The 26779-nt window shown below is 35.9% G+C and overlaps 1 protein-coding gene across 1 annotated transcript in view; it reads left to right on the top strand.

Moving 5' to 3' along the window:
• The window catches only part of LOC135217651 (uncharacterized), a 112135-nt gene extending 90122 nt beyond the window's left edge, over positions 1-22013 (top strand). Inside the window, exon 9 of the mRNA XM_064253616.1 lies at positions 21682-22013. Coding sequence (XP_064109686.1) covers positions 21682-22013 — 332 coding nt within the window. The remainder of the gene's footprint in view (positions 1-21681) is intronic.
• The last annotated feature ends 4766 nt before the right edge of the window (positions 22014-26779 follow it).

Here is a 26779-nt window from a genome sequence, read left to right as displayed (position 1 = left end):
GATTAATTAAAGATAGCGATTCCCAGTCTTTTTATCCACTTGGAGGAAGGTGGGCGGGGATAAATGACAGTTTGATATATGAATTGGTGGAGGGGAAGGAGTCAGTCTAGGAGTTATTCTCTCTCTCTCTCTCTCTCTCTCTCTCTCTCTCTCTCTCTCTCTCTCTCTCTCTCTCTCTCTCTCCATTATTCTCTTTGTCTCAGAAATAATTCATAATTTCACTCTTAATGGTCAGATATATGATGTTGCCATTCAATGGTCTCTCTCTCTCTCTCTCTCTCTCTCTCTCTCTCTCTCTCTCTCTCTCTCTCTCTCTCTGTTATTGACTGTAGGCATATATTTTTAATGGCAAAATGTTTAAGATGACTTGTAAATGATATTAATAATATAACCTTAAAGATTAATACAGTAATAGGTTAGTAATTTTAGGTATATTTGAAGCAGGATGTTATTTAAGGTATGCATTTGGTATCTGAACTTTCAAGACAGGGGAACACTAACATTTTTTGGTGGTCGGTCACCTCCAGGTATAATCTTTTAATTGTCTTGTCCCTGCTTCTGAGGGTTTCATCCTTTGTAAACCTATGAAATTGTACCCCATGTTTTTGGTAGGTCTTCTAATTCTTTAGCTGCGTTGGATTCCAGGTATAATATTTTCTTTTATGATTCCTATCTGTCATTTATACAAGCTTTCTCTATAAACTTATTTTCATATTTATTTTAGTCTGCTTTGTAAAGGACGAGAAGTCGAAACTTCTCGCATTAGTAGCTACTCTGTTGTTTCACTTTCCTTCATGGATTTTGTCTTTATACGTTCCATATTTTCACGATTCAGTTTATATGTACGTAAACAGTCAAACCTTGGATTTCATACTCCCTTGTTTTTAATTGACTTTCAGACAACATTTTTTATGAGTTTCATACATATTCTACGATCTTGTATACATGGAAACGCTCTTTCCAGGGCCCACCTCATGACTAGGCCCTGTACTGAGAGCCCAAACAAGACATCCCATGTTCTTTCATGACTCGTTCTGCTTTTGTTTTTGTTTTTTCGTGTTTGTATTTTTTTTTTATTCGAGTGCAACTGCTAAACAAGCCATTATGGGGGCAAAGAAAGTTCGAAGTTCCAGTCCTCCTGTAAAAAAAGGAGAGAAACACTGTAGAATTTAAGAAAGAATTCGTAGCAAAGTGTTGAAGGATGCTGCATTCTGATTTCAGCCTATATCAAATGCGGCTATTAGTGAATTTAAGGGGCGCTGACCGCTGATTTTCGAGGATTTATTGATTTTTAGTTATTGGTGGATTTGGACTAGTTGATCTCTGAATAAACATGTCCTGAAGTATTATTGCCAAAAATCTTTTGGTGGGCTTTTTCACAAAATTGTTCACCGCATTGACTTGCCTGTGAGCAGCACTGAGCAAAAAATTGTCATAAAATTTCTGTATGACTTTAGGTGGAAGTAAGAAATATATATTACTTAACTACCTATTAAAATACACATTATCTACAACATAAACTGGCTCTTTCTCTAAAAAAAATATATCAGAGCAAATATATATCTAAGTATCTTGATATCACCCAGTTAGCAACATATTGTCATACAATGTCTGTATAACTTGCAAATTCTGGACTAAGAAACGGAAAATTTTACTTTAGTATCCCACTAAAATTAACCATTTTCTATGATACAGCTGCTAGTTCGCTAAAGAAAATATAATATCAAAGTATATAGTATATATTATTTTTTATAGGTTATGAAAAAAACTTTATACTGATAGCATGTTATAGCTTATGAACAAATCTTTACATTGATAGCACATATAAATTTTTATAAATAATGAAAGGACCTTGCATTGATATAAACTATTTTTATAGGCTATGAAGAAAACTTTATATTGATAGCATATAATAATGAATTCTTTTATGAAAAAAAAACTGATAATTATGTATATAATAATTATATAGCATGATATATATATATATATATATATATATATATATATATATATATATATATATATATATATATATACACGAGGGTTGTCCATAAAATAAGGTTCCCAAAGATTTTTCACAATGAAAAACATGTTTATTGGCACTGAATAATACATTTTGGGAAAGCTTAGATTTTTCCTTATTTTTCGACATAATCGCCATTGAGATCAATGCAGTTTTGCATGCAGTGTACCATCTTCATTATGCCTGAATCGTAGAACTCTCCCTCCACGCCACGAAGGTAGCTAAAAACCTCTTCTTTCAGCTCCTCTCCGGTTCTGAAATGAGTCCCACCTAGATGTTTCTTCAATTCAGGGAAGAGATGGCATACCATAAATGGTCTGTCTAAATTTTGTCAATGCAGGTCTTGCTGACATCAGGGATCATCTTGCAGAGCTCCCAAACCCTCACCCTTCGATCTTTCAGCATTGTTTCTTTCACTTTTGCAATCATTTCATCCGAAACCAATGGCCGTCTAGAATGCTGTTCATCATGGACGTCTTTATGTCTGTCTTTGTATTCTCTGCACCATTTACGCACGTGTTATACGCTCATACATTTTTCTCCATAGACTTCATGCAGTTGGGAATGAATGTCCACCGGCACAGTGTTTTTTGCACACAAAAAAACGAATCTCTGAGCGTAATTCACACCTGGCGGGAGAAACGAGTGGGAGCTCCCTCTCTAACGTCTGGCAAGCCAAGACTGAACATCACCGACAGCTCGCCAGGGGGGTGTGGGGACTAGGAGAGGGGGAACCAAGCTACACGCCAGGGTCACTGGGTCCTGCTTAACAGCATTCCTCGTGACTGCAGCTCCTTATTTTACGGACAACCCTCATATATATTTATTATATATATATATATATATATATTATATATATATATATAATATATATATATATATATATATATATCTATATATATATATATATATTGTTACGTATGGGCCTGGCCTTGAATGGGTCTCCAATACGTAAACAGGAATAGTTGAGGGAAAAAACAATAAATTACTTGAACTTACCCTAAAAGGATTTATAGTGAAAGTTTACTCTAGAGGAAAAGGTCGCCAGAAACTCGGCTAATTACTTTACATCTATTTATTTACAAAAGGCCGTTACTGGCCTGGAGAAAAAGTAAATGCAGCGTATCCACACGTGGGGACCCATATATCTCTCACAAATGGATAGCTGGCTAAAAATGTGATTCAAAAAGCTGGGTTTCAAAATCTTGCGGTAATGCAACACTTGCGGGCGCAAAGACTTGGACACGTGACTCAGGGAATCTGGAAAAAGATCCCAGATTAGACAAGATAAAAAGAAAAAGGACTTCTTGCACAAGTTACGATTATTTAGTTCTCTAACACTGGGGAAAAGGAACTCTAATGTTTCACTGAGGTATGCACTGAAGACTTAGTCTTTAACAAGTCACAAGGGGAAACATGTCCCCAATGGCCCAATGGAGGGCACAGGGCAGGGCTTTTGATGTAAAAGGGATAAAAGTGAGACTTGAAAATGAAATTAGCAAGAGTCGTATGGTAGTAAAAGGTGCTGGTTTGGAGTTTGTACTTTCTAGACGTACCTTAATTACTTGAGGCTTGGGCATGTGTCGTGCTCTGAAGATAGTCCCACCAGCGTTTGGACAGAGGGCTGACGTCCCGTCAGAGGAGGAGGCTAGAGCCACGTCTGCCTCGCTTTAGGAGTAGCTTCTGACTGAGAAAGATGCTGGTTCTCTGGGAATCACGGGGCTTCCATATACCGCCTCGGGCACTGCCTGAAAGCGTAAACAACCGCCAGCAAATTGGAAAAGAAAATAGGTCTTATTGTAGAGGTCCCTAAAATCCATCTCGAGGCCTAGCTTCTCTCGTGACTTGCCTATCTTACCCTAAGCTTCCGTCAGACCGGAAATTCTTTTCTAGCCTTCTACCGCGTGTTTTTCCCCCAAAATAATTTGCTTTAGGAGAAGGCATGGCTGCTTCTTTTATAACTAAGATACCTTAAATACTGCTGGGGAGATGAGGCGATCAATAAACGTAGAAATATATATATATATATATATATATATATATATATATATATATTATATATATATATATATATATATATATATATATATATATATATATATATGAATATTTTTCATTACATCACCATGATTCATATACAAACATCAAGCTACAAATGTCATTTTATATCCAATTCGCTCAACCTCAGAATTAATATATTTTCATATATTCTGAAAAAAAATCGCACTGGGCCAACAAATAAGGTATAGTTGATACCGATTCCGACATTACAAATCACTGTCGAACTCGGGTATTTGTAATCAGAACCTATATCCAACCCCCTCTGCCATGTTAACGAAGTCGAACTTTTGCCGCAGGTAGCCATATTATAAATGTTTTTTTTTTATCACATCACCGTGATTCATATACATACATCGAGCTACAAATTCGCCCTACCTCAGAATTAATATATTTCCATATATGTTAACTGAAGGGGAATTTTTTAGTTGATAATAAGTTCATCCTCTCGAGGCTCGAACCAGCGCCCAGCGGACAGAAGAGAAATCACTACTTCAGTGATATTATCAACTGGGCCAAAAAGTGAGGTATAAGTTGATACTGATTCCGACCTGTGTGTGTGTGTGCCCTGGAAATTGTATCAAGCTGATATGAACCATCAGCACTTATAAATGAATAAAGGACAGAACGCGACACTGGATGTCACAAAAAAGTAAATATATATATATATATGTATATATACGTATATATGTATATATATATATATATATATATATATATATATATATATATATATATATATATATATATATTGTAATTTATACTCCTATTTTGAAAATGTCGTTATGATGACTGTTGAGCTTATTATTTCTAATGTTATAATGCTGCAGAAGTAGTTACGTTGACCAGCCGGAGGAGCATGTTAAGCGCTCCGTCATTGACGGCACCGCTAACTTTATCACACTGTACTTTTGAACTAAGCAATGTTAAAAAAAAAAAAAAAAAAAAAAAAAAAAAAAACGAAATATACTAATGCATGAAAAGGGATCATATTTATATAACCATACGGAAAATAGTGCTAGCTGTGAGTTCGTAAACTTTTCGACATCACGTTGAGACTGAGAATCTGGACGATACAAAAAGAATCGTGTCACATGAGATTTGAGGATCACTGTGCATAACTGTCAAAACACTTATAGCAGATAATCTTCATTATATGTGCTGATTTACGGTCACAGTAATAAAAAAAATCATCGCCTGTACTGACAAATTTTAACGATTACTAAATGAAAATATGTTTTTGCTATACAGCGCTGGAATTTGTACTTCAATACAAGACTACATATTGAAAGGTCTGAGCTATAACTATCATGATGCTATAACAATAAAACATAGCAATACAAGCACAGTCTAGAGTTTGAAAGACTGAGCCTGCATTAAACCAAGACAGGTTAGATTTGACGCTTAGTTAAAAATTCGTGTGTATATTTTTACGCATTTAAAGACATACAGACACACACCCTCACAAATTCTTTTCCATGCTGGCCGCAGCAGGTGGAGGAGGATCTCGCTTAACAACTTCAGTGATTGAGGTGACGATGCTGAAGTTCTCTTCAGGTTTTATGATGATGTCAGCATTATCGGGTGTCACTTATAAAATTTAAGGACAACTTTTAAATTAGCTTCAGCGCAATTATCCGTTCGTCACAATGGAAAAACAGGCTTTTCAGCTTCTCAGATGCAGCCCAATTCTTTTCTAATTTCCATTCTGTAAAGAAAGTAGGATGAGGTTATATGATGGGTTTCTAATAGTAGCACCATCTGAGATATTGAAACCTTTACAAAGTCTTACGAAACTTAAAATTCTTGGATTTGATTGGGTGGCCTCATAGCATTTATTTTTATTTATTTATTTTTTTTTTTTTTTTTACCATTTTTATGATTTTTTCTTTCCTTTTGGAAAAATAAACCTATGGCAGAATTCATGAGTAAGCACTGTACCTTTTGTATTCAGTGCTCATTATACGCCATATACACTAGGAAGGAAGGATCCATTCAAATATCTATGTCTACAATAGAAAGTTACAATGACGTAACACCCACCCGTAAAGCATCAGTTTTCAGTGCGATTCTTGTTTTCCTTTTGGTGGCTTTAATGGGACAGTCGCCAGAGGTTGGAAAATAAGTAATACTGAAGAAGGGCTGGAATGGAGGTTGAGGATACGTAAAAAAAAAAAGGGGTGGGGGGTGGGGCGGGAAGGACGCATGCAGCTAGGTGTCAAAGGGACACTGCAAACAGCCTTTAGTAATGCCTACGGTGCACTAATTGAGGTCTGTTGACGGCCTAGTTACACAGCGATGCCGTTTTTTCTTCACAACATTGGCTTTTAGCAGTGTTACCATCAGCAGTTCTTCTGATTTATTAAATGTTATTTGTGATTTAATGGTTAAAATGTGTAATTTCCGATGTAGAATTATTTTCCGTGACGTAAAAATTTTTTTAAAAAATAAACTACACGTCACTAGCTTAAACCCTCTTTACACCGATTGGACGTATTAAACGTCGAGTCAAAATGTCTCCCGTATGCCGATTGGACGTATCATACGTCGGCTCAAAAAAGTTTTTTTAAAAATTCGCGGAAAAATACTTATAGGCCTACTAGCCGAAAAACTTTTGTATCACGCGCCTTGGGGATGCTGGGAGTTCACGGATCAAGGCGTTGTTTTGTTTACAATCGCTACGCAGGCGCGCAAGCGCGAATTTCTTTCTTATCGCACTAAAAAGTATCAGTGACACATCTCGGAAATTATTTCGTCACTTTGACATAATTGTTGCACCATTTTAAATTATCCTTTACATGAAGTATTATATATGAAAATGTGCGCAATTTCATGCACATACAACTAAAAATATACTCATGATTGTAGCTTTATCAGTTGAAATATTTTCATATAAATAACGATAAGTGCAAAAATTTCAACCTTCGGTCAACTTTGACTCTACAGAAATGGTCGAGAAACGCAATTGTAAGCTAAAACTCTTACATTATAGTAATATTCATTCATTTGCCTTCATTTTGCAACAAATTGGACGTCTCTAGCACAATATTTCGATTTATGGTGAATTTATGAAAAAACTTTTTTCCTTACGTTCGTGCGATAACTCTTCCGATAAATTTTTTCGTGCGATTGTCCTAATGTTTGCACCCTTTTAAATTTGCCGTTACATAAAGTTTTATATGTGGAAATGTGCGCAATTTCATGCACAATACAACAAAAAACAACCCATGGTTGTAGCTTTTATCAGTTTTGAAATATTTTCATATAAATAACGTTAAGTGCAAAAATTTCAACTTTCGTCAACTTTGACTCTACCGAAATGGTCGAAAAACGCAATTGTAAGCTAAAACTCTTATATTCTAGTAATATTCAATCATTTACCTTCATTTTGCAACGACTTGGAAGTCTCTAGCCACAATATTTCGATTTATGGTGAATTTATGAAAAAAAAAAAACATTACGTTCGCGCGGTAACTTCCGAAAAAATCAGAATTTTTTTTGTGCGATTGTCGAAATGTTTGCACCATTTAAAATTAGCTGTTACATAAAGTTTTATATATGAAAATGTGCGTAATTTCATGTAGAATACATTTAAAAATGATTGAAGGTTGTAGCTTTTCTCTTTTTTCGAAATATTTGCATATAAATCACGATAAATAGAAAAAAAACACGTTCGGTCAAATTTGACTCTACCGAAATAGTTGAAAAAACGCAATTGTAAGCTAAAACTCTTACGGCCTAGTAATATTCTGTCATTTTTCTTCATTTTGTTTTGAAACAAATTTGAAGTCTCTAGAAATAATGGTTGAATTTATGGAGGTGAATTTTTTGAAAAATATATTTACCTTCACTCCGCGCGCCGATTCGCGGCCGCAAGTCTCCGAAATACGTACATGGCATTATCCTAATATTTGCTCCTCATATTAGCCTTTTTATAGAGTTTCATATATCAAAATGTGCGCAAATTCATGAAGAATACAATAAAAAATAATTGAAGGTTGTAGCTTTTTCCATCTTCGAAATATGTCCATATAAAAAAATATATATATTAAAATTTCGACATTCGGTCAAATTTAACTCGTCTGAAATGGTCGAAATCTGCAATTCTAATCTAAAACTCTTACAGTATCGTAATATTCAATCATTTGTCTTAATTTTGAAACAAATTGGAAGTCTCTAGAACATTATTTAGAATTACGGTGAATTTTTGAAAATAACATTTTTTACGTCCGCTCGTTACGAATTCGTACATCATTTTGTGATAATATTTTTCCGGTGTTGCTTTTATTGTTTTACAATGTATTATATATCAAAATGATCGCAATTTAGTGTACAATACAACGCAAAAAAGTAACTGGTTAGCTTTGACCGTTTTCTGCACAGCGTGATTTGAATACAATTATGTAGAATTTTTTTTTTTCGCTACCATATATCGCATTATTTACATATGATAATGATATTATTTTTCATTTCTGATGGTTGCATTCTAAACTTCAGGCAATGACAAAAAAAGGAGCCAAAAATGAACTCTTAATCTTCAAAAGTACGCGCGCTGTAATTTTTGAAAAAATTATTTTTTCCACTTCGCGCTCACTCCAAACCAGGCCCGGCATACGGGAGACGTTTGATTTTTAGGGCTCCGGCGTAAGAGGGTTAATATCCCTCTTTACGCCCGATTGGACGTATTAAACGTCGAGTCAAAATGTCTCCCGTATGCCGATTGGACGTATCATACGTCGGCTCAAAAATTTTTTTAAAGTTTTTTAAAAATTCGCGGAAAAATACTTATAGGCCTACCAGCCGAAAACTTTTGTATCACGCGCCTTATGGGGGATGCTGGGAGTTTCACGGATCAAGGCGTTGTTTTTGTTTTACAATCGCTACGCAGGCGCGCAAGCTCGAATTTCTTTCTTATCGCACTAAAAAAAGTATCAGTGGACACATCTCGGAAATTATTTCGTCACTTTGACATAATTGTTGCACCATTTTAAAATTATCCTTTACATGAAGTATTATATATGAAAATGTGCGCAATTTCATGCACAATACAACTAAAATATACTCATGATTGTAGCTTTTATCAGTTTTGAAATATTTTCTATATAAATAACGATAAGTGCCAAAAATTTCAACCTTTGGTGGTCAACTTTGACTCTACAGAAATGGTCGAGAAACGCAATTGTAAGCTAAAACTCTTACATTATAGTAATATTCAATCATTTGCCTTCATTTTGCAACAAATTGGACGTCTCTAGCACAATATTTCGATTTATGGTGAATTTATGAAAAAACTTTTTCCTTACGTTCGTGCGATAACTCTTCCGATAAATTTTTTTCGTGCGATTGTCCTAATGTTTGCACCCTTTTAAATTTGCCGTTACATAAAGTTTTATATATGGAAATGTGCGCAATTTCATGCACAATACAACAAAAAACAACCCATGGTTGTAGCTTTTATCAGTTTTGAAATATTTTCATATAAATAACGTTAAGTGCAAAAATTTCAACTTTCGGTCAACTTTGACTCTACCGAAATGGTCGAAAAACGCAATTGTAAGCTAAAACTCTTATATTCTAGTAATATTCAATCATTTACCTTCATTTTGCAACGACTTGGAAGTCTCTAGCACAATATTTCGATTTATGGTGAATTTATGAAAAAAAAAAAAAAACAGTACGTTCGCGCGGTAACTTCCGAAAAAATCAGAATTTTTTTTGTGCGATTGTCGAAATGTTTGCACCATTTAAAATTAGCTGTTACATAAAGTTTATATATATGAAAATGTGCGTAATTTCATGTAGAATACATTTAAAAATGATTGAAGGTTGTAGCTTTTCTCTTTTTTCGAAATATTTGCATATAAATCACGATAAATAGAAAAAAAACACGTTCGGTCAAATTTGACTCTACCGAAATAGTTGAAAAACGCAATTGTAAGCTAAACTCTTACGGCCTAGTAATATTCTGTCATTTTTTCTTCATTTTGAAACAAATTTGAAGTCTCTAAAACAATATTGTGATTTATGGTGAATTTTGAAAAATATATTACCTTCACTCCGCGCGCCGATTCGCGGCGCAAGTCTCCGAAATACGTACATGGCATTATCCTAATATTTGCTCCTTTTCATATTTAGCCTTTTTATAGAGTTTCATATATCAAAATGTGCGCAAATTCATGAAGAATACAATAAAAAATAATTGAAGGTTGTAGCTTTTTCCATCTTCGAAATATGTCCATATAAAAAAATATATATATTAAAATTTCGACATTCGGTCAAATTTAACTCGTCTGAAATGGTCGAAATCTGCAATTCTAATCTAAAAAACTCTACAGTATCGTAAATATTCAATCATTTGTCTTAATTATGAAACAAATTGGAAGTCTCTAGAACATTATTTAGAATTACGGTGAATTTTTGAAAATAACATTTTTTACGTCCGCTCGTTACGAATTCGTACATCATTTTGTGATAATATTTTTCCGGTGTTGCTTTTATTGTTTTACAATGTATTATATATCAAAATGATCGCAATTTAGTGTACAATACAACGCAAAAAAAAGTAACTGGTTAGCTTGACGTTTTCTGCACAGCGTGATTTGAATACAATTTTATGTATGAATTTTTTTTTTGTTTTTTTTTCGCTACCATATATCGCATTATTTACATATGATAATGATATTATTTTTCATTTCTGATGGTGCATTCTAAACTTCAGGCAATGACAAAAAAAGAAGCCAAATGAACTCTTAATCTTCAAAAGTACGCGCGCTGTAATTTTTTGAAAAATTATTTTTTCCACTTCCGCGCTCACTCCAAACCAGGCCCGGATACGGGAGCGTTTTGATTTTTTAGGGCTTCTCCAGCGTAAGAGGGTTAATATAAAGCATTTTTTGACGAAGAAAAATAAAGGATTTCAATAAGATTCATTTCTATAAATAAGCAGGATATGTTTTATGACTTTATTTTCATAATAAAACATAAAAAGGCAAAGTGAAGAATTTTATTCCTCAGTGCCGTGGCCTGTGGTCGGAAAAGCCACAAAGGGTTGCCAGATGTCACCAGAAAGTCACACCAGTAGACGAAATTCCTCAAAACTGCAATCCTGCCCGGGCCTACCACTCTCTTAGGCCTTGTCCTCAGGTCGAGCTTTGGTCGACGAACTTTGTCTGATGTGACGTCAGAAGCGGAGAAACAGCAGGAAAAGTCAGAACTTTACAGCAGTTTCTCCGCTTCTGACGTCACATCGAACAAAGTTCGTCGAGCAAAGCTCGGCCGTGTGGACGGGGCCTTACGGGATCTCTTAGAAAAAGACAGAGCTAAGGCATAAATAGAGAGAAATGGAGGCTGATACAATATTTCTTTGGGTTAAGTGTTCTTCGATTGTCAGGATTTGAGGGGGTTGAAGGTTGCCTTAGTTATATCTCAGCTAATGAAAAGAAAAAAAAAGGAATTTACCTGTCAAAAGGACAGATAACTTCAAATGGATGAAGACTAAAATGGGGAAAATATTTTTGTTTTGTAGGTTCATGAAGAGGAAATGTGAGGCTGATAACTGATGTACCAGAATCTGAAGAAAACCTGAATGAATGATGAATTCACAATGAATTAATTCACAGGTTTGAAGTAAAATCATATTAAAGAAACTTTCGAGTTGGAAAGCACTGTAGCTACTATAATGGAACTACTGCACAGAAACTTTTATATGAGAGTGCAATAATACTTATAGACCAACTAGTTTGCCTTATAGAATGAGGTGAGGAAATAAAACAAGAAGACAGACTGCGAGTACCTATACGCATTCGACGCTGTCTCAATCACAGATATAAAAGCCTAGATGCCGCATCGGCCGGACGGACATACGTCATCAGGTCCGCTATCTTGGCACGGTAATTGTAAACAGGTGGTTTCAGTCTAGTTGACCATAGTTATGCTGCTTCATTCACCAAACTGGTAGATAACATACTAGTTTATATGGCTGGGTGGGTAGTGAGGAAAGTTATGACAAAACTTTCCTCTGATGTCTGCCGTGCTAGCATTGTAAGCGAAGCTTTACCATCCACCAATGATGAAAGTTACCATCTTCTGCAAATAAAGAATAGGGGTGATTTTGTCATACCCTCTGCAGGTACAGTCAAAGTTGTTCGTGTGGCAGAGAAATGCATTCGTCAAGGCCCTAGTGTCACATCTGCTGCCCACTGTCACACTGTTGCAAGTCTTCAGAGCTGTTTGAGCAAACATCGGAACAGATGATATATTTGAACTTGGTGATCATGTTCTAGAAACTCAAGAAGGTCTGTCAAACCATCTGTTTCACCTTACTGAATTGGTGATCTCTTGTTTCTATCATGTAAGACAACACCACCTAGCTAAATTACAAATCCTGCAATTGCAAGGTGGCAGCCTACGAAAAAAAGGGTTTTTTTAAAACAATATTGTTTAAGGGCCATTAGGTCAATAGGGTAATCGTGTATGTTGGACACTAATTTGATGTTTCTAGATTTCTTTCACTGCATTATAGCTATGTAATATTAAAGTGTTAATCTGGTCCTTGTAATAAGAACTAAATGGCCAAGCAAGGCACATAATGAGTTTTTGTTGATGTTTTGATATAGGCTGCTAATTTCATATCAATGTATATAGATTATCATTACAATGTAGTATCATTAAACTGTCGGAAACAGCTATGAAAAAAATAATTTGTTTAAACTGCTGGGAATATTTATAAATAAATGCACAGATGTACAATAAATGATATATATACATTCAATGTAAGAACAAATATGAAAATAAATCATTGTGCAATACATTTTGAGAGTTGTTACTTCAAAGTATAGGCTTAATGACCCATAAGGCCACCCATAGCTTTAAATTTACGTCTGACCAAACCAATGAACAGTTGGCTGAAAAAAATTAGACTGGCCTTATGATTGTGCCTAGGCTGAAAGGCTCGGGGGGACGGAGGTGGGGGGGGGGGGGGGGGGTTACTATGAACGGGTATACGGGGGTGCTCGTCAGGATTGGCTCATTTTGGCAATTTTGGTCTAGAGATGGGTCCCCTTCTGGAAGGGTAGAAATATAGAGATGACCCAGGCCCTTATCCCAAATAAGGTATAATAATTGATGGGTCCTTGACAACACAGGTCTAGAGATGAGCTATATTGAACTGTTAATGCTTGCCATAATGATATATCCTAGTCTGAGCAAATTAAAGGTAGTTTTGTGAAAAATTTAAGTTCTATATAATTATTTCACCATATAAAATTAGGTCTAGAGATAGGTCACTTTTGCTACTAGACAAGGTCTCTTGATCCCCCTAAATTTTCCAAAGCCAGGTCTAGAGGTCAGAATTCACTAAGGAGCATCCCGTTCCAAAAAATTGGAAGAACACCCCCCCCCCCACCCCCCCCCCAAGGCTCAAAGGTGGAGCAGGCAGAGATGCAAAGGCTAGATAACACAGAAATCCTAGTTATTCTAGGGCCTAATTTAGTTTATTTTAGGCCCAACCCTACAGTTTTATGACCTAAACTTGTAGGACTGTACCAAAAATTATATTGGGGGGATTTTTAACAGAGCACTTCGAGAGACAAAGATTTTACTTAAGTTGCACAGATCCATAGCTGTAGGCCTACTTTAGTAATCTGTCTTATCACGGCATTTCAAATTATTGGTTACAGCAATAGTTATGGGTAAATATTAACATTTGTGTACAACTAGCCCCCCTTCCCCCTACCTGCTAAAACAAAGTCATTGCAAGTCAACTTTCAAACAATAAGGAACAACTTTATTTTATTATATCCTTGTAGGGAATTATGTAACTCTTTTTGTTAAACGAGCAGATCCATCAACAAGAAAATACCGTGCAATATTGAGCGAATAGAGTGGCGCAAAACGAAAAAACGTCATATACTGCAGCCTGCTGCATTGTTTGAATTACCGCGCCAAGATGGCGGACCTGATGACGTGCGCCAGCCTATTCAGCTAGCGGCCGATGCGGCATCTAGGCTTTACTATCTGTGATCGCAATCAGCAAAACCTACAAAGCATGCTTACTACAATGCACTTTACACAAGGAGGGATGGCGGAGCAATAACGGTAGATGGAGAAAGAAAGTTTTGCTGGTGAAAGTATGGACTGATCTTGAATGTGTAAATGTCATTTTTGCAACAAGCTCTTTTATGTCTGTGCTGAGACTGTCATTCATAGTAGTTCCCTGTGCGGGGCTAGTGCTGTACCCACTTTTTAGCATTTTACTTTACTTCCACTCCCATTTCCTCTCATCAGTCTTGCTCTTAAACCTCTCTCATAATTACGCGGTTCAACTGTGGAATTTTCTCTCTTGCACAAGTTACGATTATTCAGTTCTCTAACACTGGGGAAAAGGAACTCTAATGTTTCACTGAGGTATGCACTGAAGACTTAGTCTTTAACAAGTCACAAGGGGAAACATGTGGCCCAATGAGGACACAGGGCTTTTGATGTAAAAGGGATAAAAGTGAGACTTGAAAAATGAAATTAGCAAGAGTCGTATGGTAGTAAAAAGGTGCTGGTTTGGGAGTTTGTACTTTCTAGACGTACTAATTACTGAGGCTTGGGCATGTGTCGTGACTCCGAAGATAGTCCCACCAGCGTTTGGACAGAGGGCTGAGTCCGTCAGAGGAGGAGGCTAGAGCCACGTCTGCCTCGCTTTAGGAGTAGCTTCTGACTGAGAAAGATTGCTGGTTCTCTGGGAATCACGGGGTGGGCTTCCATATACCGCCTCGGGCACTGCCTGAAAGCGTAAACAACCGCCATCAAATAGGGAAAGAAAATAGGTCTTATTGTAGAAGGTCCCTAAAATCCATCTCGAGGCCATAGCTTCTCTCGTGACTTGCCTATCTTACCCTAAGCTTCCGTCAGACCGGAAATTCTTTTCTAGCCTTCTACCGCGTGTTTTTGTTCCCCCAAAATAATTTGCTTTAGGAGAAGGCATGGCTGCTTCTTTTATAACTAAGATACCTTAAATACTGCTGGGGAGATGAGGCGATCAATAAACGTAGAAATATAAATATAATATATATATATATATATATATATATATATATCTATATAATATATATATATATGTATGATGTATATATAATAGGGCTGTGCCTTGTGATGATAAGGCGCCCTATGAGGTAATGGTTAGACTTGCGATAATCTATACGCTAATCGGGTTGGTATTGCACTTCCATCTTCAATGGAGTGTCTGGGGTTTTGTAGATCACTTACGAAGTCGGTATTATCTTTACGACGATGTGTTAAACTCATGGTTCGGTGAGGTTCTTGTAGAAAACACTAAGTATAAAAATAGATATAATTTCTTCTGAAGTTTTACATGCTGAAGATCAGATATGATTGTACAAGTCTTAATAATAACGATAGCTTGATCGCTTCTGCCAATGATGATTGCTAATCCTATTCCTCTACATGATAAGCTTAGGTAAAGAGGTACAGGTCTTCTAATGACGATAGCTAACTCTGTTCTCTCTGTCTACCATCTCTGTTACAAGTTATGAAGGAACAGACAGTAGTTCGAACATATGAACATACATACAAATGACATAGTTTCATACGAACACACAATCAAATGAGACACGCTACAGATCACGTAGGCGGTAGTTGTCTCAAGCAGGGAGCTTGGACTAATGTTTATAAACAATTGAATGACCACAGATGACGGCATGTCAACTTAGCCTACTTTTATTGTATACGTCATCTTTAGCGTCTGATCACATTCCTGCAAGCAATCTGGTTGACCTCTTTAGTTTTAGACTTTTATATATATGGACTAACATTCCATATTTTTTATTATGTAAACACATCAGCTCGGTCAGCTACCAAAAACCAACCACTGGAATATTACTCAAACTTGACTTGCATATGACTTATAGGAGTGTGATACAGACACTATGTAAATTAATATATAGATAAGTAAATAAAAATTCATGGTGTACATGAATTGATTCAAGTAATAAAATATAAAACAATGATATTGGTAAATAATAGTGATCACGTGATATATAATGATACAGCTTTTCACTTCATCTCTTTAAGATACTTATGCTACAGAAAATACTAATGTACTCTGATAATTGCATAGAATGAAGATTAACATGATAAAAATCATATTTTAACTGATAAAAAATTTCATATATGAATTGATAAAATTATTAATGTTTATGCTGATTGATTCGTTGATTTTTATGCATAAATGTTCTATATCTGATTTCATTAATTCATATACTAAACTGCAGATATTGGTAAGATAAAAGGGTAACAGATTGATTATAGGCTACCTGATTTGTTTATACATGTATATGGATTCATATAATTATTATTAATATATGTGCACTTTAAATAGATTCCTATTGCGTACACGCAAAGATATATTTCGATTCCGTTATTTGATTGATCATTTATATATAGGATACATGATACTTTAATATATATATGGATACATTGACCGAGGCTTAGTATACTACTTCACTTTCAACTAGCTTTTTTCGAACAACTTTTCGTCCATTACACAGTTCCAGACTAACCACCTTTAGCCAAATGAAACGGCCTTTTTCAATGGTTAAAACAAGGGGAAAATTTGCCTGGGCGGGTCCAACGTTCTATTTTGCGCTCATACTTATTCTCTGCATCCTAAGCTACACGATTACGTTCTGCGATGAATAGATCATCCCAGCACGAGTCCTTCGCCAGCAAGTAGAGTTGAATATCCTTCGGGTCGTAATTGTCGGAAGTATGTCCCTTTTGTAGTCGAATTCCGACAGCCGCTGGAGCGTTCCGCATGAAAACGAGATTAACGACGAGATACGGTGTCGGTCGAAGAAGTCCATGAAATTCCTTTCACATTGTAGGCGGTTGTTACTTGACTGTAGTCATCCGCTGCGACGAACGATTTTGTTTTTGAAGTTGCGTTGCGATGTGAAATCTCGTACTGCAGGATACCGTAAACCAGGTTCCATTAATCAGCCTGCAAGTGAAATTATACTTGTCACAAGGGCAAAGTAAAAATTCAGACATCACCCAAATACAGGGGAGGGAAGAGAGCCATTTAGACCAGACTTAACCCACATGAATTCGCTGATATTTCGGAATTCAAAGAGTCCGCTGTACAAACTTTTTTATCCATGGCATTACAATGAGTGAACCCTATCCAGGTCTATGATGACTTGTAAAAATATCCATAATTATAAAAAATAAATAGATATCATTACGAATCTCAAAGAAAATTCGATATTACTGGTAGTAAGTTACTAGACAAAAGTGGAAAACGGAGCTATTTGTAAGATTGCCAGGCATCATAAGAGTCAAAGAGAATATTAATCATGATTCTATGTGCCCTAACAAAAGTTTAATATTCAATTTTCTCGTGCGCATCCTCTGAGGTTAATTTTTAAACTTTATTAATAGGTAGGAGATGCAACGAAAAAAACCCACTATGTAACTAATTTCTATATAAACTTTGGGTTTTTCAAGAAAATGCGACATTTTCCCATGACCTGATACTTCTAAATGTCTATGAGGTTCAGAAAAAAAAAATTAATTCATTTTGATGTTATAGAAATTCTATTTCCTTATTTTGTTTATTAATTTTAAAATGATTGCAAGTCCTTAACTAATTGCATTACACACACGGATAAGAATATGTTATGTGGCCTGTCATGTGACCTATGAACCACATGTGAAGTTCATGAAACTAAGCATTCCTTTCTCCAGTCAATCTGCTTTTGCAAGCAGAGACGACACACAGATGAAGCCTGTGTAAGCAGATTATTGATTGGTAAAAGGAACAAATGCTGATACGGCAATGATGACGTCGTCACTTGGCAGGAGATTGCTCTCAGCCAGCTAAGAATTACGTTACTTGCTGTAAGAGATACGACTTTAGGATAAATTTTTTGTTTTTTAATACTCGACCCACATGAGAAGAATGTCTGAAAAAAAACAGTACCAAAATTGAACAATATATTAGTTTCATGCTGGAAATCTGCATAATTGTAATTATGTTAAATTAAATATTCCTTATTCAAACTAATGAAAAAAGGTTTCCATACAAATTCTATATATATTATTAGCCCTGTATAAGATTCATATAGGATTATTCCATAGATAACATTTTCACTTCTAGACTTCCTGACTTTAAAGTCTCTTTTATTTTATTTTATTTATTTTATTTATTATTTTGATTTATTTATTTATTTATTTAATTTTTTTTTTTCATTGACTACGAATATAAATCACCGAGGGACAGACAATATGTCAGTAGGTTTTGATATGTGTTTGAACTTTTAGCTTATTTGTCATTACCTAAGCGTTAAGTTAGAGTTCAAATCTTACGCATATATATTTGGATATATTTAATTATCTATGGTTACGTTTTGCTTATTGATTTTATCGTGATTCCTTTTTTATTATAATTTGTAACCCTTCCGACTTCTTACGGAGTGTATTATATTGACTCCACTTGTATCCATATTTATTTTATTTTTTTTATATTTATTTATTTATATATTTTTTTATATATCTTTGATAAAATTAATGGTTGGCTTGGATATGTGGAAAAGTGTTCTAGCGGCGTACCGTATAAAAGGCTACTTGCGGCATCAATTCTATAGATACAAGATAAATAAATGATAAAGGTATTTAAAACCGCGAGAACCGCTATAATCCAGTTCGGCTCCAACATCACGAGTTGTAACTCTTTAAGACATTGACACTTCCTATTTAATTATCCGTTATTCTACCAAACGATTGACTCTGGGTGATAAAATATATTATTGGTTTTCTTAATGGAAAGGAATTCACACAACGTGTTAAGGAGATTATTATTGATTTACACCACCCGAGTCACAGATTATTATGTGTTGAATTCCATATTTATTGATTTAGCACTCATAAATATTCGTAACGCCCACTCAAATGCGGTGTTTGTTTTTAGTGCATTAATTCTATATAACGTGTCAAGGAACTATTAACACTAAGAAGTGTTTATTCCCTCTGTCAGACTCGTAATTCTGTTAATAATCTACGTATATTCTTTCAAGGATTGATTTGGCACAGGATAGGCCCTTAAACTGACAGGTGTCTTAGTGTGTCCTTGTCTTCATGACACGTGTTACAATCAGTTATGTGCTTTTTTATATCTGTAAGCATTGTAGGCCAGAAAACAGTGATTTGGCTTTCTGTGAAAAAGGAGGGAACCCTGGATGACGGAATGCACCCAGTTTATGACGATTGGTATGAGAAAGATTATTACTACTACCTGGTCGTTAGTCATCTGCTGTGTTCTTCGGGTTTTCCTCGTCACAGACCTACATATAATATTACATTTGATTACATTATTTTTGATACATACTTTAAATGTACTTTTGCTTTAGGGTTTCTGCTGTAAGTGTTTATTGTTTTTTGCCTAGCCACTGACCCTGTTTCCGTTTCGAAGTGTTTATTGTTTGGTGTTTATTGCTGCTGACTCTGTCCGTTCGAAGTGTTTATTGTTTGGGTTATGTCTGTTGACGCTTGCTTTGTTCAGTTTGTAACAGTTCTGCGCTCCGACCCAGATATTCAATGCTCGCGATCTCTTGGGTTAAGGAATTTTCTTGTTTAGATACGGTTTTAACAAATAGGCACGGATGTTTCTATATCTTTTAGTCTAATTAATGGTCTTTGCAGTATGGTGCGGGATTGCGGGATAATGCGTCAGCTATGGATATTTGCTTTCCCAGGTAGATATCTTATCTTGGCTCCAATAACCTGAATGATCATTTGTCACCGAGTCCTTTTGGACTGTGATTAAAGCCTTGAAAAACTCGGTAAAGGACTCATGTTCAGTAAGACTTTATCAGGATAGCCATAGATTATGAACTTAAAATGTACTATGTTAAAGATACCTAGCCCTTCCTTGCCTATTACTGCATATTTACTTTCAGAGGGCTTTAGTTTACGTGGAATAAAAAGCTATAGGGAAGAACTGTTTATCATATTACTGAAGTAATACCCTCTTACCCCTTGGTCTGAGGCGTCTGTTGCAATAAAAAAAATTCTTTATTTAAATCAGGGATTTTTAAGTTAGGTGAGCTGCATTTTTCCGCTTTTAAGATATCGAACGCCTGTTGATGCTTTTCAGACCATAATAAATCTACGCTTTTCTTCGTAAGATTCTGTTTAAAGGAGCTGTCATGATTGAAGAGTTACATATTTACATACGATTGTAATACCCACTACAGCGCAAAAGTGCTGTATCCCCCTTTTACGTTAATAAGTACCGGAAAGTTATGAATAGCCGACACCTTACCTTAAGACCTTGACAAGACACATAAAACCTAGATAAACATGTTCGGTTTTTAAAAACTCATTTATTTGATATTTTACTCTGAGATTATTTGTCTTTGTCTCTGTAGCACTAGCTCTAGTTTATGTGAATGTACTTCTAAGGTATTGAGAAAAGATTACAAGATCATCCATATATGCATGTAGGTATCCCTAAAAGTCTCCAAACACTATATTGTAATTGGGGTGCAACGTAAGCCGGAGGCATACGTAAAAATTGATAATGTCCCCTGAGTGTGCTGAAAAAACGGTGTATGAGGTACAATCACTTAGGTAATGGTATCAGGTAAAAGCCTTTAAGAAGTCCAAGTTGGTGAAAAAAATTATGACTTTATTTTCATAATAAAACATAAAAAGGCAAAGTGAAGAATTTTATTCCTCAGTGCCGTGGCCTGTGGTCGGAAAAGCCACAGAGGGTTGCCAGATGTCACCAGAAAGTCACACCAGTAGACGAAATTCCTCAAAACTGCAATCCTGCCCAGGCCTACCACTCTCTTAGGCCCCGTCCACAGGTCGAGCTTTGGTCGACGAACTTTGTCTGATGTGACGTCAGAAGCGGAGAAACAGCAGGAAAAGTCAGAACTTTACAGCAGTTTCTCCGCTTCTGACGTCACATCGAACAAAGTTCGTCGAGCAAAGCTCGGCCGTGTGGACGGGGCCTTACGGGATCTCTTAGAAAAAGACAGAGCTAAGGCATAAATAGAGAGAAATGGAGGCTGATACAATATTTCTTTGGGTTAAGTGTTCTTCGATTGTCAGGATTTGAGGAGGTTGAAAGTTACCTTAGTTATATCTCAGCTAATGAAAAGAAAAAAAAAAAAAGGGAATTTACCTGTCAAAAGGAAAGATAACTTCAAATGGATGAAGACTAAAATGGGGAAAATATTTTTGTTTTGTAGGTTCATGAAGAGGAAATGTGAGGCTGATAACTGATGTACCAGAATCTGAAGAAAACCTGAATGAATGATGAATTCACAATGAATTAATTCACAGGTTTGAAGTAAAATCATATTAAAGAAACTTTCGAGTTGGAAAGCACTGTAGCTACTATAATGGAACTACTGCACAGAAATTTTGCCTTATAGAATGAGGTGAGGAAATAAAACAAGAAGACAGACTGCGAGTACCTATACGCATTCGACGCTGTCTCAATCACAGATATAAAAGCCTAGATGCCGCATCGGCCGGACGGACATACGTCATCAGGTCCGCTATCTTGGCACGGTAATTGTAAACAGGTGGTTTCAGTCTAGTTGACCATAGTTATGCTGCTTCATTCACCAAACTGGTAGATAACATACTAGTTTATATGGCTGGGTGGGTAGTGAGGAAAGTTATGACAAAACTTTCCTGTGATGTCTGCCGTGCTTGCATTGTAAGCGAAGCTTTACCATCCACCAATGATGAAAGTTACCATCTTCTGCAAATAAAGAATAGGGGTGATTTTGTCATACCCTCTGCAGGTACAGTCAAAGTTGTTCGTGTGGCAGAGAAATGCATTCGTCAAGGTCCTAGTGTCACATCTGCTGCCCACTCTGTCACACTGTTGCAAGTCTTCAGAGCTGTTTGAGCAAACATTGGAACAGATGATATATTTGAACTTGGTGATCATGTTCTAGAAACTCAAGAAGGTCTGTCAAACCATCTGTTTCACCTTACTGAATTGGTGATCTCTTGTTTCTATCATGTAAGACAACACCACCTAGCTAAATTACAAATCCTGCAATTGCAAGGTGGCAGCCTACGAAAAAAAGGGTTAAAACAATATTGTTTAAGGGCCATTAGGTCAATAGGGTAAATCGTGTATGTTGGACACTGATTTGATGTTTCTAGATTTCTTTCACTGCATTATAGCTATGTAATATTAAAGTGTTAATCTGGTCCTTGTAATAAGAATTAAATGGCCAAGCAAGGCACATAATGAGTTTTTGTTGATGTTTTGATATAGGCTGCTAATTTCATATCATGTATAGATTATCATTACAATGTAGTATCATTAAACTGTCGGAAACAGCTATGAAAAAAATAATTTGTTTAAACTGCTGGGAATATTTATAAATAAATGCACAGATGTACAATAAATGATATATATACATTCAATGTAAGAACAAATATGAAAATAAATCATTGTGCAATACATTTTGAGAGTTGTTACTTCAAAGTATAGGCTTAATGACCCATAAGGCCACCCATAGCTTTAAATTTACATGTCTGACCAAACCAATGAACAGTTGGCTGAAAAAAATTAGACTGGCCTTATGATTGTGGCCTATAGGCTGAAAGGCTCGGGGGAGGGGGGGTGGGGGTTACTATGAACGGGTATACGGGGGTGCTCGTCAGGATTGGCTCATTTTGGCAATTTTGGTCTAGAGATGGGTCCCCTTCTGGAAGGGTAGAAGTATAGAGATGGCCCAGGCCCTTATCCTAAATAAGGTATAATAATTGATGGGTCCTTGACAACACAGGTCTAGAGATGAGCTATATTGAACTGTTAATGCTTGCCATAATGATATATCCTAGTCTGAGCAAATTAAAGGTAGTTTTGTGAAAAATTAGGTCTAGAGATAGGTCACTTTTGCTACTAGACAAGGTCTTTTGATCCCCCTAAATTTTCCAAAGCCAGGTCTAGAGGTCAGAATTCACTAAGGAGCATCCCGTTCCAAAAAATTGGAAGAACCCCCCCTCCCCCCAGGCTCAAAGGAGCAGGCAGAGATGCAAAGGCTAGATAACACAGAAATCCTAGTTATTCTAGGGCCTACTGTAGTTTATTTTAGGCCCAACCCTACAGTTTTATGACCTAAACTTGTAGGACTGTACCAAAAATTATATTGGGGGAATTTTTAACAGAGCACTTCGAGAGACAAAGATTTTACTTAAGTTGCACAGATCCTTGGCTGTAGGCCTACTTTAGTAATCTGTCTCATCACAGCATTTCAAATTATTGTTTACAGCAATAGTTATGGGTAAATAGTATTAACATTTGTGTACAACTAGCCCCCCTTCCCCCTACCTGCTAAAACAAAGTCATTGCAAGTTAACTTTCAAACAATAAGGAACAACTTTATTTTATTAGATCCTTGTAGGGAATTATGTAAGCTTTGTAATGAGCCATCAGACAAGAAAATCCGTGCAATATTGAGCGAATAGTGGCGAAAAAACGTCATATACTGCAGCCTGCTGCATTGTTTGAATTACCGCGCCAAGATGGCGGACCTGATGACGTGCGCCAGCCTATTCAGCTAGCGGCCGATGCGGCATCTAGGCTTTACTATCTGTGATCTCAATCAGCAAAACCTACAAAGCATGCTTACTACAATGCACTTTACACAAGGAGGGATGGCGGAGCAATAACGGTAGATGGAGAAAGAAAGTTTTGCTGGTGAAAGTATGGATTGATCTTGAATGTCTAAATGTCATTTTTGCAACAAGCTCTTTTATGTCTGTGCGAGACTGTCATTCATAGTAGGAACTGTGCGGGGCTAGTGCTGCACCCACTTTTTAGCATTTTACTTTACTTCCACTCCCATTTCCTCTCATCAGTCTTGCTCTTAAACCTCTCTCATAATTACGCGGTTCAACTGTGGAATTTTCTCTCAGCGTCAACACCGCCGCCCTTCTCCCTTTCAGATCCTTGTTGTACCTCATCTTTATTTTCCGGATCTCTTATCTTGCTCTGCAACCACTCCAACGCCCTCTTTTCACTGTCCTAATTCAAACGTTGAATGGCCGAAAGTGGCCCCCATTGGTTGGCTTTAAAGGCTGAATTTCATAAATAACTATTTTCAACATTTACTTAGAATTGTTTGGCAAATGGTTAGTTCCTTTGTATTATCCTGATTATGTATGCAGCTTAAGACAGGGATTTGTTGTTTCATTTTTAATGGATTTTGCTTATATATATATATATATAGATATATATAATAATATATCTATATATATATATATATATATACTATATATATATATATATATTATATAAAATATACTATATAAAACCAGCAGCTCCACATCTACCAAAATGTAGGTCCAATTTGCCTTAACTGTCATTATTAGCAAATAAACGGCATATTTTGTTTCTCAGATGTCTATATTTGTGGCATTTGCCACCAATTAATTCGACAGTCTACTTTCTAACGTTAGGTTCATTAACTCCTTGATTGATGGTGGCAGTATGTATCTTATTTCACATAATTTTAAATTTTCGTAAGGTCATAATCACTTCGTAAACAACAGAAATGCTCACCATCTTACCTACTGCCGTTGATGCCTCAGTAATTTTCGAGTCGACCATAAACATGTTCAATTTTTTATGTTATATTTATATAGTATTTCTTTAATTAGTTTGACAGGCTCTTAGGCTTCTCCAAACTGACAAGTAGCCTAAAATGAGAAAAGAACGCGGAAATGTCTTGTCAGATGCTCTCTCTCTCTCTCTCTCTCTCTCTCTCTCTCTCTCTCTCTCTCTCTCTCTCTCTCTCTCTCTCTCGTAATAGGTCATAACAAAGCCCAAGCCCACCACTCCACCTTCAGAGCTTGACACATTTACGGAAAAAAAAGAAAAAAGAAAAAGAAAAACAGGAAATACCAACGTGCACCTCGTGACGTCACATCAGTAAGTTATCATTTTCTTTCTCATTAGGTTTATACATCGTAACCCTGCTTTAATTGTTGTTGATTATACATCATACAAAGCATCTCTTAGGACTCGTTAGGTAAAAGATGGTCTGAAGTATCTGGCCGGATAGTCAACTAGACTTTATCTGAATACTATTAAAACTAATAATGATAATAATCTAAGTCTCGACTTAAAGTCTAATTTTTTCCTTGGAAAACGTCGGTGTTTTCACACAGGTTGATGCAAACCTAATTCTACAGAAGAAAAAGTGAAAACCTACATACTGTTTATTTTGACACAATTCTAGTAATGGATCATAATACACGTTAAAATTTCCAAGCCAAAAATAGTGATGAAACTGGCAATAACTGGCAAAAACTCGACAATATTGGTGTCTACATTAATAATGGGGTTGGTCTGAAAGGACAAAATTAGGTTTTTATTGTGGGAACAATTCACCTAGCTTTGAAGCTACTGACAAAAAATTATGAAAGTATTCAACACCATAAAATGCTCCAATGCTGATAGAATAACTAAGATGCTCTTACGTCACTATGGCATTTCCGTTTAATATGTAAATATAACAGAAAGTACCCGTGAACGAAGCGAATACCAATATATATAATTTTGACAGAGTCTTTGCGAGTGAATTTATAGGGAATACTAGGATACTATGTATGATCAGCGTTTTGTCACTTTTGCTGTTTGCGCTGTTATTGTATTTTATAATTAAAAGAAGGGATGTAGATAGAAGAGAATGTTTGAATAGGGGCAACATAGAAATTGACTGACACTGAATATAATGTAGTTTAATCAGCAAAACTCAACAAGATTTTAGAACCTGTGGGCGCTGTCAATTTGTCAAATTCCTTCTTTTAATCAACGCATGGGATATCTAAGACCCATACGCTGCCAAATAATGTCTTACAAATTTTTCAATCTGTACGACTCTCAACTTTTTCTATAATTACATCATTCATCTCTATTTATTTTATGATTTATTTTCTCTAGTCTAGAAAGGATGAGCATAGTGCATATTTTCATCATGACCGACGTATATGCAATGTAGCTATGGTTACTACTTTCACCTTATGAAAGGTCGTCATTCTTTAGCACCTTTGCTATGATTTCCAGTCTCAGTCAGGCTTTGCTCCCTCAGTTCATGTTCTTCATAAAAATCTAGTTATCATATGGAGTGTAATTTCAATTTTAACCTAAATATTCTTTGTAGTGATTGCATTATAATCTGGTGCTATCCATTTCCAATTTTCTTTATCATTGATCCCAGTTAAACAAGACCTTCGCATTATAACTTATAAACGACAAAGGGAAAATTCTGTAATGGAAAACTTAGTAATACTCAGCAACTTTTTGTAGACAATTAATGTAACCAATCTGTAAAAAATTGCTATGATTATGGGCAACAAATAGCCATGCTCAACTGATCAAGTTTGGTTTGAGGGGAGCGTTGATGCCATAAGACTCCATTATAGAGTAAATTATCATTTCTACATGATGTCATTTTTCAAAACTAATATGAAAAAAAAAACTGTCCTGAAAAATGATTCTCCTAACGCCAAAATAAAGATATATCGTTATACTACACATTGTAAAAGTTTAATTGAATTTGGCTACAAGAATCCCGAGACAATCTGGACATCTTCAACGAAGGATCCCTAAATCATTACAACCCGTTTTCTCTAACTCTAATGCTCGCGCTA

This window comes from Macrobrachium nipponense, chromosome 7 (genome assembly GCF_015104395.2).
Source record: "Macrobrachium nipponense isolate FS-2020 chromosome 7, ASM1510439v2, whole genome shotgun sequence".
NCBI classification, from domain to species: Eukaryota; Metazoa; Arthropoda; class Malacostraca; order Decapoda; family Palaemonidae; genus Macrobrachium; species Macrobrachium nipponense.
Note: the sequence above shows the minus strand (reverse complement) of the source record. Positions and strands in the feature narration are given on the sequence as shown.